Here is a 17725-nt window from a genome sequence, read left to right on the forward strand (position 1 = left end):
ATAGAGAGAAAACTAAGAGAGGTAAAAGGAAAAAAACTAAAAAGTGCAATTTAAAAGCAGATCACCAAAGAAAAAAAAAAATTCATGTGACAGCCGCCAAGAAGCCAGGTAGGTGGCGTGGAAAAGCTGAGGATGAGCTTTTTGTACACATCATTATTACACGTCATCATCATTTAGTATTATAAAAATTAAAAACAAGTCTTAGATGTGGGTCCCAATCCTGGTAGGTCGCGTACAAAGTGTCAAAGATGATGGGAGCATAAAGCGATAAAAGAGAGTGTTGTTTGTGTGTACATATTCTGTAGCCACAATAAAGTAAGTAGCTAGACCCCTTCCCCCGGCCCCACCCCCACAAAAAAAAAAAAAGGAAAAAAAAGAAAAAAGAAAAAGATAAATGCTAATTGATTATAAAGCCTGACCTGTTTTTGCTTTAAAGAAATCTCCATGCATTTGGGTATTTTAATTTTTATGGCCTACACTGCCAAATCGTACCCTTAAAAGAGATCTGCATTGTTGAAGTTTTACACTACTTTTTTATTAATTACCAAATAAAAAAAATTAAAAAAAAAAAAGTAGAAAAGCTGCAAAAAAAACCAAAAAAGTTTAGTTGGTCTAAAAGCATGTATTTAGCAAAGTGCTCTTCCAATTCCAAAACCATCTTTTTCAGTTTTTGCATATAATACATGCCTTTGAGTGGCATTAGTAAGGTGGTCCTAACATGATTAAAGTTGTGCAATTTACAGCATAATTTATTATAGAGAGAGTATTGAATTTTATGATTCTTTTTTACAGAATTAGTTGTATGATAATTTAGAATCAATTCCACCCTCCATCATTCTTAATATAATACAAGTAGAGAAATTAAGTTTATCCTCATTTTTAATATTATCATTCTTAATATAATACAAGTAGAGAAATTAAGTTTGTCCTCATTTTTAACATTCTTATCGACGTTGGTGAATAAGAAAATATATATATATATATATATTAATGATCATCAACTTCTTCTACAAGTATTAACGTATATATGTGTTTCTATAGATAAAAAAATGGTTAATGATAGATTTCATTCCATATTCGGGAGAATAGAAGCAGCTTCTACAGAAAAAGAACTATTCATACGCCTTGAATTAATTATCAATTTTATCCAATCAGATTCCTCTCCACTGAGCTAGATTGCTACCTAGCAAGTGAATCATATCAGGTTCTATATATATATATATATATATATATTGTGTATAATTAAGCAAATTAATTTATTTTAAAAAAGGGGATATGAAAAATTGGGGTTCATTAATAACTTTTATGACAAGCACTTTAAAGGCATATTGATCCATAAAGCTAGATGCTTGTAATGGTATTGCACAACACTTTTGTGTTCAAAGCCATCTTTTCAGGGTTTCAATGGAATCGATGATTATAACTCTGTTGCTTCCTTTTCAGTAATTGAAATAGTTAGGGGGGTTTTGTGGGGCCCCTAACCCCCAGTTTGCAAATAGTAATGAAAAGTAAGATGGATATGGGATTTCTTTTGGTAAAGGAATCCCTAGTTTTTTTTTTTTTTTTATTAATGTGAAAGGAGAGCCTCATTTGGAAATTATATAATGTAGACAAAGTAGCATTTTCGTTTTTTTTACTTGGAAATGCACTTTTTCTTTCCGATGCTTTTTCCAAGTCTCCTTTTTAATTAAAATAATCAAAAGATATGAATAAAGAACAAAGTGTTTTGGGTTTTTTCCTTTTTGATAAATTGGGCACCTTATTTCTCACGGGTTGATTTTAAGAGTAGAAAAAAAGACTTCTAGTGTAATATATATGCAAGAGGAAAAGTGCAAAATATTAATATTAATAATGGATTTCTTTTTTCTTTTTTTTTTCTTTTTCTTTTTTTTTTAATGGGGAAGAAAATTATTGGAATACTTCAACCAACTTGGAAGTTGCAGAAGCTATTCTTCGTTTTGGAGATGCAAGTTGCAGACTTTTATTAATTTATTTATTTATTTTTTTCATGTAGTGTAAATATATATTTATGATCACCCCAGTCCTCAGAAGAAACTAAAGACGTGCCCTCATCACATTCCTGGGATTTAATCTTCTAATAATTTAATTAGTTTAAAGATAAGCTTGGGTGGAGTTGGAAAGATTTTAAGTAGCATGTTGCTTGCAGTTGTTGCTTCACAGAAGCAAGTTGCTTTTATAAAATGAAAAAGAATAGTCTCCTATTCTTTTCATTTATATAATATATTAAAGTAATATACATTTTGCTTAGTCCAATCAATGCACAAGTTGGTAGCTTTGCCATGCCAGCCCAAAACCAGATTAATTATTATATATATATATATATATATATAAAGAACTAGTAGATATTATTAAGACATACAGGGTTTGGCCTGCTCTAGATGCATGCATTTTTGTTATGGCATTATTTTTTACACTCTACCGACAAATTAAGCAACAACAAATGAATCAAAATAACTATTAAACTATCTTTGGCTGCCTAAATTATGGGACCAAGTGTTAATATACCATGATTTGCATGCATGAGGTTTCAAGAAAATGGCAATTGTGCCTTGTAAAGTTGTAATTACTTGACTAGCAAAAGGGGGATCGATCAATTCTTAGTCTTCAAAACATGGGATAAATTCAGTTTGACAGTGCGGCTACTCCAATTTTAGATTTGGATTCCAAAAATGCAATAGTAATACTATTTCTTTTGTTATTAGGGAGAAGGGATTGACTCAATTCACATATATATATATATATATATATATAGAAATATTGAAGACAAAGTAAACCATTTGTAAAAGGCTTTGTATTGTGTTTGTGTATATCCTATTTAACAGTGTCCTATGAATCCATTACTAACATAATTATGTCTTATTTTCATGAAAATGTCATCTTCTTGTTTTTATATATTAAAAAAAAAGAAAAAGAATCCAACAAATTAATTAAGCTTTCATTTATCCGCTTCAAACTAGCTAAATTTTAAAAAGATAAATATAATTTTTTGTTAAGTTTAGAAAGATTCTACACATTTTTATTGGTTGCCATTGTTCTTTCAGTTAATGCTAATAGAAGATTTTCAAAAGAGTTTTATTATTATTATTATTATTATTATTATTGTTATTATTATAACATATATATAAAAAATAAATAAAAAAACAAAAAAAAAAAAACAGAACCCATTCGAAAAAGTTCGGATTGCAGCTAGCTCTGCACTGAAAGTTCATCCTTTTGCACAAAAATATTCCCCACTTGACCAGGTAAGAAAAATCCAAAAAGATTTTAAAGATTTTGATTCACAAGGATTTGAAAGTTTTATGTAAGCCATAATTAAGTTTAGGTATCTGATATTCTTTTAATTTAGTTAAATAATTTTTGCTTGAATGAATCAATTTTTTTTCTTTTTTCTTTTATGTAATTAAAATGTGTGAAATTAGCACTTACAAATTAAAGACATAAATATACATTTTTATATATATAACTGATCAATATTAGTAATTAATTTTAACTACTTTACCAACTATATGTGTATATAGATGACATGTTTGTCACATTGCATATTCATATTGTAAGTCTATAAAGGATCTCACAGTCCTACCATATCAAAATCCAATATATTTATATGCTATTAATAAATTGTTTTTGTTTTTGGTTTTCGTTGCAATTATATATTTTAAATTTGTATAAAAGTAGTCTTGTTTTTTACGCATTGGTTTCTAGTATTTCAACTTGACCTGTAGAATCTGGTAGGGAAAAGCTTGACTGCAAGTTGCAAAAAAGTTACCAGGTATAATTCATCTAGAAACTCGGGGATTAGGGTTTTTTTCTTTTTAACTTTTTAATCAGTACTGTAAAATTAAAGCGTAGAATGAAGCTATGACCAATTGGTCAACTAGACTCAAAGTATCTTTTTCCATGGAAATGATCTTTTTCTTCAGTATTCTTGGTTATAAAGCAAATAGACACAATCAAAGCGTGGACTTGACATAAAACAAATGACTATAATTGATTTTCATTATCTTGAAATGTTCCAATTGGAATTGGATTGGTCTAATCTTCATTGGGAAAGCATTGACCATTACAACCAAGACCTGGCATCTTCTCTTTTATTTTATTTTATTATTTCTCATTTTTATTTCACTTTTATTATTTTTATTATCATTATTTTTTAAAGTTTTGGGGTAAGAAAATTGGATTTCTTTTTGTAGGTAGGTAAGAACACAGCTCCGCTCCCAGGTCTACTTACCTAAAAATCTAAAGCAGCTTATGTTTCACATCCATTCTTTGCTAGTAAAATGAAACGCGTCAGCATTGGAAACAATTTTAAGAGGACACTTTTTTAATTACTAATTTTTAGTGAATATATATATGTATATTTATTTATATATCAACATCTAGCTTAGTTTAAAATTATTATCATTATTTTATTTTTTTGTGATGAATCGTTAGTTGAATGCTTTTAGATAGAGACAAGTCCTGCTTGCTAACTATTTGCCAAGACTATTTTCAGAGTTACGTGTATACTAAATTTGCCACATTGTCAATTTGCGAAGATTAATTCAAGCTTTAACTTATTTTTTTATTTTTCCATCATTACGTGAAATAAAAGAAGTGTAAATATTGCCACTAGACTGTCCAAGAAAATTCAAGCTGAAACTATTTTTTCCACTTGCTGAGAAATTAGGAAACGAGAATGTAAGACATAAAGGAAAGAGATAAGTTATTCGTTGAGATATAGATAAAATTTTTGCGCTAGAATACTTAAAAAAAAAAATAAAAATAAAAAAATCTTGTACCGACTTTTTGGAGTAAAGATGAAAAAATATAGTAATACAAACAGAGATGAAGAAATTTAGTACTACAAACGAAAAAGAAATTCCGTTCAGTTTCTTCAATTTTAAAGGCTTAGCTCTTACATTCTACTTTTTTTGTCCAAAAAAGTCTCTTTTTCACTCTGCTTTTTCTCTCCTCCACTTTCTTCTCCAATTTTTTTTTTTTTTTTTTTTCATTTTATCACTTTTCCACTACCAAAAACAATGCAACGGGGCAGCAATCATAGCATTATATAAATTTATATTCACGATTTGCATCACAAAAATAATTGCAATAAGTACATAAACAAGAAATTATAACAAAATTAGGACCTGATTCATGTAATAATCATATTTTAAGGCATTATGGCAATATATGCAAGTAATTGCCTCAAAATATGCAAACTACATCATGCTCAACCTAACATTTTATATCTTCCTCACCAACAAACTTAATTACTTAAGAAAACAATCAAAGAGGCTGAAATGGAATAAAAAGATTAGCCCTATACTTAATTTACAAAGAAACTTGAATTATTCACATATAGAACATAGCCTCCACCATCTTCGTGAACTTCCAAGCAACAAGAGGATTGTTTTTAACGAGCCAACAATCAAGTCCTTCAGAAATTTCAAGTGTCACTCCACTTATCATCATCTTCACCATCATCACTCCCAACAGCCTAACAAGTAACTTAATTGTGAATTTGATTGTGCGAAACATGACAAAAGAAAAATTCATACTGAGATTAAAGGTAAGGAAGGGAAAACAGGAGAATTAGGAACCTGGCGAATGGCATTTGCTTTCTCCAAAATTGCAGTGACCTTGACATTGGCAGCTGGTCCAGGTGTAATAGTTGTTGACTTTTCTGTCACTGTGCGTCTGAGACTGAAAGACTGGAAGGACAAAACGATGTATGGAACGAGTCAGCTAAGTTAAATCTATACAGAATCTACTTTCTTTGGTAACTAGGATCCGAATAGCTCTTTTATTTTACAAGGTTATTGTAAATATTATCCTGAAAATTTGATGAAAAATGAAAACACGCACTAAAACATAATGTTAGACATCATTTTTGCAAACCTCCATGGATCTTCACATATTTTATGTTTCTTCATAGACAAACACTTTTAAAAGTACATAAAATGCCCACATACATGTTCACTTGAGAAGTGGGAAAATTACAACAAAATGGGAACTCACCTTTGCTCTAATTTGTTGTAAGAAATCTCCTCTCTCATCTATATCCTTGCCATTTAGAGCCTCATTCGCTTCCTTTTTCTGCTTATCGAGCTGCTAAACAAAGAATTCCTTGATTTCATGCTATGTTTATTGAATAAGTATTTTATTATTAGAAGATTATTATTATTATTATTAAAAAAAAAAAAAAGAAGAAGGGATCTTGCAACTCTACTACCTTTAGTTTTGCTTTAACTGCAAATGGCTCCTCGTTAGTTTGCTCTTGCTTTGCTGCGGCTAGCTTAGGTTGCTGGAAGGTAGTAGGACCTAAAATTTTTGCTCCAAATGCATGATCAAAACCATCAGACGCAATATCTTGTTTGCCTTCTCTCAAATCCATTTGAGGTTTCAAAACACACCATTGCACTGGAGGTAGAGGTGGTGGTGCTGGAGTTACCCCAGGACTCAAAAGGAGGTGATTCTTTGAATCAGAATCATTTTTTGTTTCTCGCTGAAGTGCAGGTTTCACAGCATCAAAATTTGGAAGATCAAGTATAGGATCAGATATAGAAGCTTCTACACCATTACCAGAGTTCACTTGTTTGATGCCACCAAGTTCCATAGAGCTAGAAATACATTCTGTCGATGATATCCCACATAAAGAATCATAAATTTCATCGTTCCTATCAGGAGTTTCTCTAGATTCCCACTGTTCAGAGTTTGAGTCAGAATGATGGCTAAGACAATCATCGGACATATAAGGAGATGATCTACAGAATGTGTCATCATCAGAATCAGAATCAAAGTCATCCACAGGAATAGCAGGCTCTGGAATCAATTGAAATGATGGAAACATGTCTCTTGTGCTTTCATGGCTTTGACTTCCATCTGAAAATTTCAGCTTTAATTTGGAAGATTCAAAGTCATCTATAGGATGGAAAGAGATTTTCATATGTTCAAGTGGTGGTGAAGAAGTAAGTAAATTTAAAGCAGATCCAAATCCAAACTGCTCCTTGAAGGCTCTTTCAGGAAGCCTATGGTGCTCACTTCTCTGCTCCGATTCACTGGTCCAAGAATTAGCAGGTTTACTTTTTTCACCACCGGCATGTGAAATGTTTCTACCAAAACCATTTGAAAGTAACCTGCGGCTGAGTCCAAAAACCAAAGATGAGGTTTCGTCATTCTCCTTATTGGCCTCGGTAGAAGTGGAATTGATATCATGGGCCACTCGAAGAGCTGCTACAGGTTTAAGTACACTAGGTTCCTTTACACGCTTATCACTGACATGACTATATCCATTATGCATGTGAGGTTCATCAAAATCTCCATTGTCAGGATCCACATATGTGGGAGAAAAAACATGAGATGTTTTCATAATGGAGATACCTTCTTCTTGATCATCTGGGCATGATGTGGAACATATAGAACTGGCATTCTTTTCGTTGCTCACGACGTTCTCAGTTGATCTATTTATTTTCCCTTTATTCTCCTCGCCCTTAAGCATGTGAGTATCAATTGCCTCGGCTATACTTCTATTAAGAGAATCCTCAGTTACAGCCCTTGACATGGCAAAATCAGGAGGCTTTGATGGCTCAAGTCCTAAAAGGAAACCATTAGTCCAGATTTTCACAGAATGATTGCTGGATATGTCAGCAGAAGATTCTTGAGACTCACAAGAACTGCTTATGGTCTTATCCCCTGACGGATCTCGTTCATCAGTAGCTTCAGATGCAGAGGATGATGGATCACCAATCACAGATTCTAATTTTGATGGATCACCAATCACAGATTCTAATTTTGATTGATCACCAATAAGAGATGCTAATTTTACACTATCAATGGTAACAGATTCCAGTTTCAGACCATCAGAAATGTCATCAGTTCTACCACTGCCTATGGAACAGTCAGAATTCAAAGATCCTCCAGCTTTCTGACTCAATTCATGAGGCTGATTTTCAAAGCTAAATGAGTTGGACAGATCAGAGGGAATTTCTTTGTTCAAGGACATGTCAGATACAGGCATCTCGTCACAGACAACACTCTGTGAAGAAATTGAGTTCAGTAGATCTGAGGTCATTTCTTTGTCAGACGAAATGCAGGTTGTAGTTTGAGATTCAAATGTTGGAGGGTCATGGTCCTTGTAGGACATGCTAAGCTCATTCTCACAGGCAACACTCTGTGAAGAAATTGGGTTCAGTTGCTCTGAGGTCATTTCTTTCTCTGAGGAAATGTAGGTTGCATTCTGAGATTCAAATGTTGGAGGTTTATGGCCATTGTAGTGCATGCTAAGCTCATTCTCATGGGAAACACTCTGTGAAGAAATTGGGTTCAGTTGCTCTGAGGTCATTTCTTTCTCTGAGGAAATGTAGGTTGCATTCTGAGATTCAAATGTTGGAGATTTATGGCCATTGTAGTGCATGCTAAGCTCATTCTCGTAGGCAAGACTCTCTGAAGAAATTGGGTTCAGTTGCTCTGAGGTCATTTCTTTCTCTGAGGAAATGTAGGTTGCATTCTGAGATTCAAATGTTGGAGGTTTATGGTCATTGTAGTGCATGCTAAGCTCATTCTCATGGGAAACACTCTGTGAAGAAATTGGGTTCAGTTGCTCTGAGGTCATTTCTTTCTCTGAGGAAATGTAGGTTGCATTCTCAGATTCAAATGTTGGAGGTTTATGGCCATTGTAGTGCATGCTAAGCTCATTCTCACAGGCAAGACTCTCTGAAGAAACCGAGTTAAGTTGATTTGAGGTCACTTCTTTGTTAGAAAAAATGCAGGATGCAGTCTGCGATTCAAATGTTGGAGGTTTATGGTCCTGGTAGTGCATGCTAAGCTCATGCTCACAGGCAACACTCTCTAAAGAAACTGAGTACAGTAGATCTGAGGTCATTTCTTTGTTAGAGGAAATGTAGGGTGCAGTCTGAGATTCAAATGTTGGAGGCTTATGGTCCTTGATGTGCATGCTAAGCTCATGCATTTCATGATTTCCTTCACTGTCAACAATGGAGGCAAATTGCTCCACCTCTCGTTTCGTATGACAATCAAGATCATTTTCAGATTCTGATTCAATTGTGTTAAGGGCATCCATGTAATTGTCTGTTTCACTCTCAATTTCTTCAATCTGGTTCCTGCTGGAGATTGATTCTAGAATGTTATCTTCACCAGCATCATGGCAGACTTCCATTTGTTCACCCAGTCCAATGTTCCCAGCTACACCTCCTTGTGCATCTATGTTTGAATCGTACAGAAGCATATCTGGAGTTTCATTTTCATATACACCACTGTCTTGCCCATTGGGCTCCACTATTTCTGCCTTCTCATCCCAGGTAACACAAGATGAACTAGAGGTAACTTGCTCCTGTAGTGAACTATGTGGAAAGTTATCCTCTACAAACCCCATATGACCATTAGGTAATACTGAATCAAGATTATCATTATGCTGCACCAATTTAGAAGAGGGAATTTCCTGAGATTCTTGTTCATCAGATTGCTTTGAGGAACTTGGATGGAAAACACATTCAATGTATGCTGACTCAGTTCTTGAATCAAAAGAATTTGAATGGTCTCCCAGATCATATTTTGATGTCATGTCAACTGTAGAGGCAGTTTGAGAAGGAGAGCTTCGTCCATCAGCAATAGGAGAAATAAACTGCATGCTGCATGGCCAAAGGTCATAAGCTTTCAGCTCCATTAAATCATAGATGGCAATGAATTAGAAGTCAAATCTATTTAAGGACTGATCACCTGCAACTATGAACTTTGGATATTGATGCACCACGAGATACCTCGCCATTCTGTTTTGATGATCTCTTTTTCTGTCCATTTCAACATTTTAATTGAGAAAAACTTCCATTTCCAAGTAATAGAGATTCTATTTGTAATACCAAATGCACATCCTATGGGAATAGATGAAGAAATCTAAGCTCTTATAAAGATGTTTATGTCAGAATTTACTAATCCCTAGATTATAGGCAATGAATGTAATATTACTGCATATGTTTAAAGAGTCAGATTTCTCAAAAATAATATATATGGGAAGATCACAAATTTTGGTTGCAGTATTAAAGCGCCAAAAAAGAAATTTTGCTTTCAAGATTTGACAGTTAATTTTTAGCTTCTGTCTATGGGTTTCATAAGCCTAGTTTGGGCTTGCTGCTAGTAGCTTTTTATAGTTGACACTCTTGGAGGGTACACCAGTAAAAAGATAGTGAAATTCATTTTTAGCAAAGCTCTATGGATCTCCTTTTTACCAAATAAAAATAGATATGTTTGTTCTTGGATTGTGATTCAGTTTGTAGCTTCTGTTTGTGTACCTTGTTAGCCTGGTTTGGGCTCTTCTAATGGCAATGTATTTTTTATCTTGATCAATAAAGAGTTTCACAAAAAAGAAGATGAATGAAAAGCAAACTGCTTCAATGACACTTTTAGAGGGTACAGTAGTAAATTGATGCTGCCGAGTTTGAAAGACGATCAAATTTCAATTGTAAGCTTCTTGTTAGTTTCTTCAAGTTGTCTGTTCATACCTTGATTCTTCGAGCCTTCTTATCTCTTTGGATTTTCTCAGCATTTGCTTCATCAGAGGTAGCTGATGCTCTTTTAAAGAAGGTGGGATCTGAATATCTCTTTAAACAGGATCCTGGTCCACCAGTATCAAATCTGAATGGTAAAGTAGAACATTCAATCAAATGGTTAGAATATTAAACTAATCTCTTAGCCATACTTGGTCTTTTCTACAAAGGAAAATATTATGGAACAGAAAGTGATACTTGTCTAGAACATGTAAACGTGGAGGATCACAGCATTCTTCATAAGAATCCATAATAAAGTGAGGCAAGTCATTGTAGATGAAGTGATTTCTTTCGTTTCTTATACAAGGATGCCACTCCGAACCTGCAAAGCAACTGCTTTTCATATAGGATTTGAATTGTCATGAATATTAACATGGAACAGTAGGATGTTGACTACAGGATAATGAACCAAGAACAAGAAAAAAGCCGGTGAATGAGAAGTTAAAAGTTAGGAAGTCAACGTTCAGTGCCACAACCACTTTCCTACAACCCATACTGATATATGGACTTTTCACTGTTCAAAATAAAAATGACCCCATAATGGGGAAGCGAGAAGATTAGGTTGCATATTGTGGTTGAACAATATCTTCATAGATAATTTCCAGACTACATGAATCCTTCCAGGGGCTCTAGTCTCTGAAATACAATTTATTTCCCAAGATGATAGTGAAACGGTATATTTAAAGTTTTTTGGCTTGAAAATCATTTCATCAGCTTTAAACAACTGAAACATAATGCCGTATTCTAGACCACGGCTCAAGCTTCTAAAATATAGTTTTCTCACATGCCATGCAGTCTCTAACTTCTTTGAGTTCCTAGATTTGCAAGAAACACATTCTGAGTCCAACACGAGCCAATTTTGTGTGTTTATTGTAGTCAAAACAGTCAGTATAAGTAATCTAAATATAGTTCTAATTTCAGTCTCCCCAACTCAAATCAAGTATAACTTAAGTTGTTGCTAATATTTGACTGGACTCCAACTGCTTAACCTAAAATATTCTTAGAGGGGTAGCCACAGATTCAAAAATCTAATTATTTTAATCATTACCCTGAACTTCCAACGTGTTGTCTCCAATTGAAGAGGATTATCTAATTATTTAATTGATACTTGATAGTCATTTATGACAGTGCAATACTTAGATCAACCTTATGCTTATGTTTGTGAAGATGCTATTGATCCCTAATAAAAATGAAAATAATACAATAACGATTAGACTAATAATGAAAAGGACCTAATGAATTATAGATAATTTGGTTCATACATATTTCATATTTCCTAATTCGCCAACACAAATTTATGAAGAACCAACGCATTTGTTCAACCAATATTTAAGGATCACTAAGCAAATTTGTAGAAAGAAACTTACTTAATATAAAATTCAATAACAGACATATGTAGATAAGACATCTGGATATGGCACAGGTATATAAGTCATACCAGCTGTGTAAGCAAAATGTATGTGGCTTGTTTGCGCCAGGACAACCTTCTCAAGGGGAGGAAGTGCAGCTTCAATGTGCTGTACACGAACCATCAGTTTATGGCTTCTTGAAGCTGTAGTCATTACTTGCTCCTGCAAACCATGGAAAACCTCAGCCGCAAACCTGCAAACAAAGCTCAAAGTGTTCAGTTAATTTCATCTTGCAAAGGATCCATTCATTTCAACTTGAAGACTCCAACGACACTTATCTCCCGTAAATTAGCATTTTCCATATAAATTGATTTTGACTGAGATTTATTCTATACCAAAAACTGCCGTACAATAATTGCAGCTAATTTTGGCATAAGTCATTTATGCCCCACATTTTATGTTCTTGCCATCGTTTTATCATGCCTTCCATATTTAAGGAGATAAACTTGATCTAGTAAAATTTCAAAAAATATAACCAACGATAAGAAAATTAAACGGAAAAAGGAACATTTAACATATTACGTCAATACAAACAGATCTTAAACTTATGTAAACCTAGTCAGTCATAATGTCAATGTTATACAGACCTATATCAATCTCTAATACAGGCAGACGTTGTTGGGTATCTAGTTCAACAAGAACTGAACAGAGCCATAATCATGTCTCCTTTGAAATTTTTATTTTTTAGTTTTTATTTTTATTTTTTTAATTGCAAACAAGAACAGGATATAGCCATATTTATGTTAATGATAAGGAACTAAATGTCATGGATTAGTACCTACAAACTAGTTACAGCAATAAGGGCTTGAGAACAAATAACGCCTCCATGAAGAAAATCACCATGGTCATTAGATAATTGTCATTAGATAGTAACCCAATGACAGATTGAAAATTCGGTAATTCCAGGTTGCTATTATCTCAGAAGGTACCACAATGCTACACAAAGTTACCTTATTTTAATACTAGAAAACACCAAATTGAGCCTATCCTGGAATAGAAGTGATATATGCACTATATAAACTTTGTTACATCACAATCCACAAGTGCAAGATTTCAGACGTATTCAAAAACATTCCACCAATTATAATCCACGCAATATTTGATAGTGTAGGTATCCAAATATGCATTAATAAGAGAGCCATTTGTACCAATCTTTTTAATTTTTTTTTAATTATTTTTTTTAATCCAATTCAAGAACCGTATGGAAACCTAGAGGCAGAACGGCATAGATTGAAACCTACATGGAATGCCAAAGAGCAAACGAAAACCCACCCATAGCTCTCGTTAGCACATGACAATTTGGCACACAAATTTATCAGCAAAAACATTTGCCAGCTTTTATTAAACCACTAAACAAGCAATAAGAGCAAATATAAACTTCCTCAAACTAAGTGAAGACAAAATTTTAAGCGAAATCGATAAAAATGAATTGTTTTCAGAATTAAAATTAAGTTGAACACAAAATTTTAATTCTGAAACTCTCCGATAAACATCCATGTCATGGTTCACCTTTCCCTACAAGCTTTCCACAGAAAATCGCAAACAAAAACAAAAACAAAATCAAACATGAGGACCTTATAATTACACAAAAGAGGATGAAACATTTTCCTTATAATTAACTAAACTGAAACAGCTACTTTATTTATTTATTTTTCTCTAACGCAACTGAAAACTGCAACGTTTTGACCACAAAGGAAAAACCAAATCAAACGGGAAAAGAAAAAAATTAAAATGCAAGTCGGAAAAATTGAAAAAAAAAAAAAAAAAAGCAAAAAAAACATACTCAGCGAGATCGCCTAATTGGCGCAAGATCCCGACGAGGCCAGCAACGGCCACACCATCGAGAACAGCTTTAGGATCTTCTTTGTTGGCTTCTTTGTAAAGCTCCGGCTGACCTAGGCCGTACTCATTCCTAACCTGAAACCTGACCAGAGGCATCGCTCTCTCTCTCTCTCTCTCTCTCTCTCTCTCTGTAGCTTTCTCTCTCTAGAATTTTCCAGGAACTACTCTGCTCTGCAGAAGCAAGCAGCGAAAATACATGAATGAATGAACGAAAATGAATGCGAATCAGTCAATAAATGAAGAAATTAGGAGAGAGAATTTTTTATTTTTTTTTATTTTTTATTTTTTATTTTTTTGATTGTAGAGAGAAAGAGTTGGTGGGGGGCGATTGCAGCAGCTTAACTGCCGAGGAGGAGAGTATCTGAGAGTAAGGGCTAAGTGATTTTTTAGAGGACATTGCCAACTCCACAAGCCATTCCGGAATAGAAGAAAATCATTGTTCGTACAATTTCATCTCGAAATTACTGAATTGTCCTCCATTTTGGACCGAATGACTCGGATGTCCCCATTTGGACAAAAAGCTTTTTAGCTGGTTTTGGCTCCTAGGTTTTGGCACTTGGCAGTGGGGTGTGGGGAACGTGGTGCCCAACACTTTTTTGGGAAATTTGCCTCGACTTTTTGGTTATAATTGGCAAACCAGTACAGCTTGATTTGATTTGGACTTTTTCTGTATTTATATTTTCTCTTCAATAACATATTTTTTCAATTTTTGTATTTTTATTTTTTCATTTTGGATTGAATGTCAATTTACTGTAAGTAAATGAACAATGGGCTTTGAAAGATGAGAGAAAAATCCTTTGGTTCTAAAACCATTTAGCTCTATAAAGGACTCTATTAAAATTTTGATAAGTAACTTACAATATTTTCAAATTCTTTCTAACAGAGTAACTACGATTTTTTATTTTTTATTTTGGGTAAAAAAGTAAGGGAGTGTTACTGTCACCAAAAAAAATGAAAATTCAAAATATTGAACTGGAAAAGTTTACTTTTACATTGTAAAAGTAGAAAATATTAGAAGATTAAATTTTGAAAAAAAATTTAACAAAAATAAATTTTTGCATAGCAAAAATGCAATCAAATCAGTAATGGAAAATTTTTTATTTTTTTTAAAGATGATTTTGGAACCAGCAAAAATAATTTTTTTAAAAAAATGATTTGGCAATTTGAAAATTCCATCAACCATTCCTCAAAATTTTAATAGAAAGTCTTTGTAAAGTTAGATGATTCCAGAATCACAGAAATTTTTTTAAGCAGTTTTTTTTTTTTTTTTTTTCGGCTGAATATGGATAAAATTGGAAGAGTTAGGCAATTTTTATAGAGAACCAAAAATAATAATAGCAATAATAAAAATGATAAGTATCTGAATTTTATTACATTAATGACTACTGAGGAAGCAGCTACTCCAACCCAATAATTAGCCTTGACAATTTTTTTTTTAATAATTTTATGCAGAGCAACTATTATATATATATATATATATACTATGTATGGTTTTTTTCTTTTCTTTTTTTTGCGGTTTTAATAATTCAATAGCATTGCAGTTCCAAATCAATATAAATAATTTGAGAATTTTACAAGTAAAAATGGTATATACAACAACTTATTTCAGGGTCTATGCAATGTCAAAACTGTAACTTCATCCAAACTATTAGAAAGTTTACCTAAAAAGTTGGTCCAAAAGAAGTTACTTCAAAGGTCAACGTTTATCGCATTATTAAAATTTTCCAAGGATGAGATTGCAACCCTTGTTTTTTTTTTTTTTTGAGTCTGCAACAGTTAAAAAAGATATTATGTTTAAAATAAATCCTTGCTTCCAAGGGAGAGAGAGAGAGAGAGAGAGATTGTATTTGATCGAAATCATTTTAATGCATCATTTATTGTCCTTCTTTGGTTTGATCAGATCGGATCAGACCTATTAGACGTTAATCTCCTATCCATCAATAATTGTTAAATCGAGATTGTTGTAATTTGAGGTTCCCAAAACTTAAATTAACTCCAAGAAGATCCAAATGGGGGCAAAAGATTACCTCATTAGATTCCTGTCCAATAGTATAACCACAAAAAAGAATACGGCCACCATCTGATTTGGAGTAGGTTTGACCCTGTCAGCAATCTAGAATCTCAGTTAGCTTTCTTTTTATTTTTTATTTTTTTATTTCTTAATAAATCTTAGTTAGCTTTTACTCCACCCAAAACATTGCAGGTTTGAGATTTGACAAATAATCAACAAATTTTATTTACCAGAATTTTCTTAAAACACTAGTCAACAATCCTATTGCCACCACCGCACCCTAACCCCATTTTCACATACTACCAAGTACCAAACGTGTGTAACCAACAAAACAACATGAATAATCTCAATTTATCAGTATAGTAACCTCAATTTGTATATTGTTATTTTTTTCGAAACATTTATATATATATAACTTATTATTAAATTTCAACAATAAACAACTAAAAATAATAATCATCATGGTAGAATGAAATAAACTTTTGTATCTAAACGTGGCACAATCATTCATTCATTCATCCATAAACAAATAGTGGAGCAGTGGGTATTATAAAATTATGGAGATAGATAATATTCAATGAGAAACCAAGCAAGCAGACAATAGGATCCAAACTCTCTAAAAAATAAAATAGAAAATAAACAGTAGAGCTCCAAAGTATTGAGTTGTTGGTGGAGGTGAAAGAAGGGTGGGCTTCTGGGGAACTGGCAACAATAAATGCGTTGCACCGAGGCAGAGAGAGTGGCCAATAATGTTAAACTTTTTATTTGAAGAAAACGATGAGTGAGGTAGAAAGAATTTATGTAGTACAGACTTCAAGGTGTGAGTTGCGTGACAAGTGCCTCTTGAAATTAAAATATATATGTAATGGTCCAGAATACGATCTTCGATAAATCGCGCTGCTTATTAGCTCTGGATCACTGCTATAATGATCTTTCAAATTTTTACTGTTATTATGCATATTTAATCTCGATGTTTTATTTATTTATTCTGCTTGAACTCGAATCGTCCTGCAAGGAGGGAGGCAAATCTTTGGTGAGCTGTTTTCCTTATTATGTTTTTTCTTACATGTACTAAACGAAGGGATATTTTGAAGAATTTTTATATAACTATATATTTTTTTATAAATGAAGATGGTTATGAAGCCTTGAAGGCTGAAAAAAACTAAAAACAAAACAAATGAAGCCCACAAATCTTAATCATCATACCCGGAAGAAAGGTAACCAGTTGTTCAATGAGGGCCTTGAGGGCCCAAGGCCCAGTTAAAACATCATGAAATTTAAAATATTTAGTAATAGGAGATCAGATTTGGCGATGCAAACAAGGCATATTGGATGCAATTAATTGGTCTGCAAACTGTGCAGAAAGTAGAAAATAATTTTTTTAGTGACTAGAATTGTAGAAGTAGAACACATCGGTCCACAATAACATTGGTGAGTCTAGCAATTTGTTGTGCCTTTATATATATATATATATATGTATATATCTTTGATAAAAAAATGGCGTGTCTACTAAGAAGAATAATGTCTAAATAAAACTCATCTTTATTTTCCATAAAATTTTAGATCCAATACCATTTTTTTTAATATAACAAAATCCGATATGCTCATTTTAAAGTTCTACCAAATAATAGAATTCATTCAGTAATAATTCCTTGTATACGACCTTAGCATAATATAGATTAATTTCTGATACACATATGTGCATGAAATCATTAGGCCCCATCTACCAGACATGCATATGCATTTATTAGGCCAAATACAAGCATATGCATTTATTAGGCCAAATACGACAGACAGATTGCTGCTTGCTGACAATATATAGATTTACTTTTTCTAAGAAAACAACATAAAAAATAATAATAATAAAAAAATGTACCAACTTTTTGAAAGCCATTTTAATCATA

At 32.9% G+C, this 17725-nt stretch overlaps 1 protein-coding gene across 3 annotated transcripts; it reads right to left on the bottom strand.

Annotated features, from left to right (window-relative positions):
* Positions 1 to 5059: 5059 nt before the first annotated feature.
* LOC107410565 (protein SCAR3) lies at positions 5060 to 14207 on the bottom strand. 3 transcript variants are annotated; one of them, XM_048472230.2, is made up of 9 exons: positions 13752 to 14207; positions 11998 to 12161; positions 10758 to 10881; positions 10515 to 10647; positions 9736 to 9806; positions 6233 to 9647; positions 6019 to 6108; positions 5601 to 5711; positions 5060 to 5497 (listed from the first exon to the last, which is right to left on the bottom strand). In XM_048472230.2, the coding sequence occupies exons 1-9, from the start codon at positions 13904 to 13906 to the stop codon at positions 5447 to 5449; spliced, it is 4314 nt and encodes a 1437-aa protein (XP_048328187.2). In that variant the 5' UTR covers positions 13907 to 14207; the 3' UTR covers positions 5060 to 5446. The 3 variants fall into 3 exon arrangements, with proteins under 3 accessions (XP_048328187.2, XP_048328184.2, XP_048328191.2); XM_048472227.2 differs by having other exon boundaries at positions 6019 to 6111; XM_048472234.2 differs by lacking the exon at positions 13752 to 14207 and having other exon boundaries at positions 6019 to 6111; positions 10758 to 10892; positions 11998 to 12138.
* Between the last annotated feature and the right edge of the window lie 3518 nt (positions 14208 to 17725).

Source organism: Ziziphus jujuba, chromosome 1 (genome assembly GCF_031755915.1).
Source record: "Ziziphus jujuba cultivar Dongzao chromosome 1, ASM3175591v1".
Lineage (NCBI taxonomy): Eukaryota > Viridiplantae > Streptophyta > Magnoliopsida > Rosales > Rhamnaceae > Ziziphus > Ziziphus jujuba.

What these genes read in the sequence shown, in the direction of transcription:
- LOC107410565 (XM_048472227.2), bottom strand. Translation starts at nt 13,906, where the DNA reads ATGCCTCTGGTCAGGTTTCAGGTTAGGAATGAGTACGGCCTAGGTCAG. An exon ending in ACATTTTGCTTACACAGCTG is followed by an intron (nt 10,882 to 11,997) that starts GTATGACTTATA and finishes GTTGCTTTGCAG; the next exon opens with GTTCGGAGTGGCATCCTTGT. An exon ending in TCCAAAGTTCATAGTTGCAG is followed by an intron (nt 9,648 to 9,735) that starts GTGATCAGTCCT and finishes TTGGCCATGCAG; the next exon opens with CATGCAGTTTATTTCTCCTA.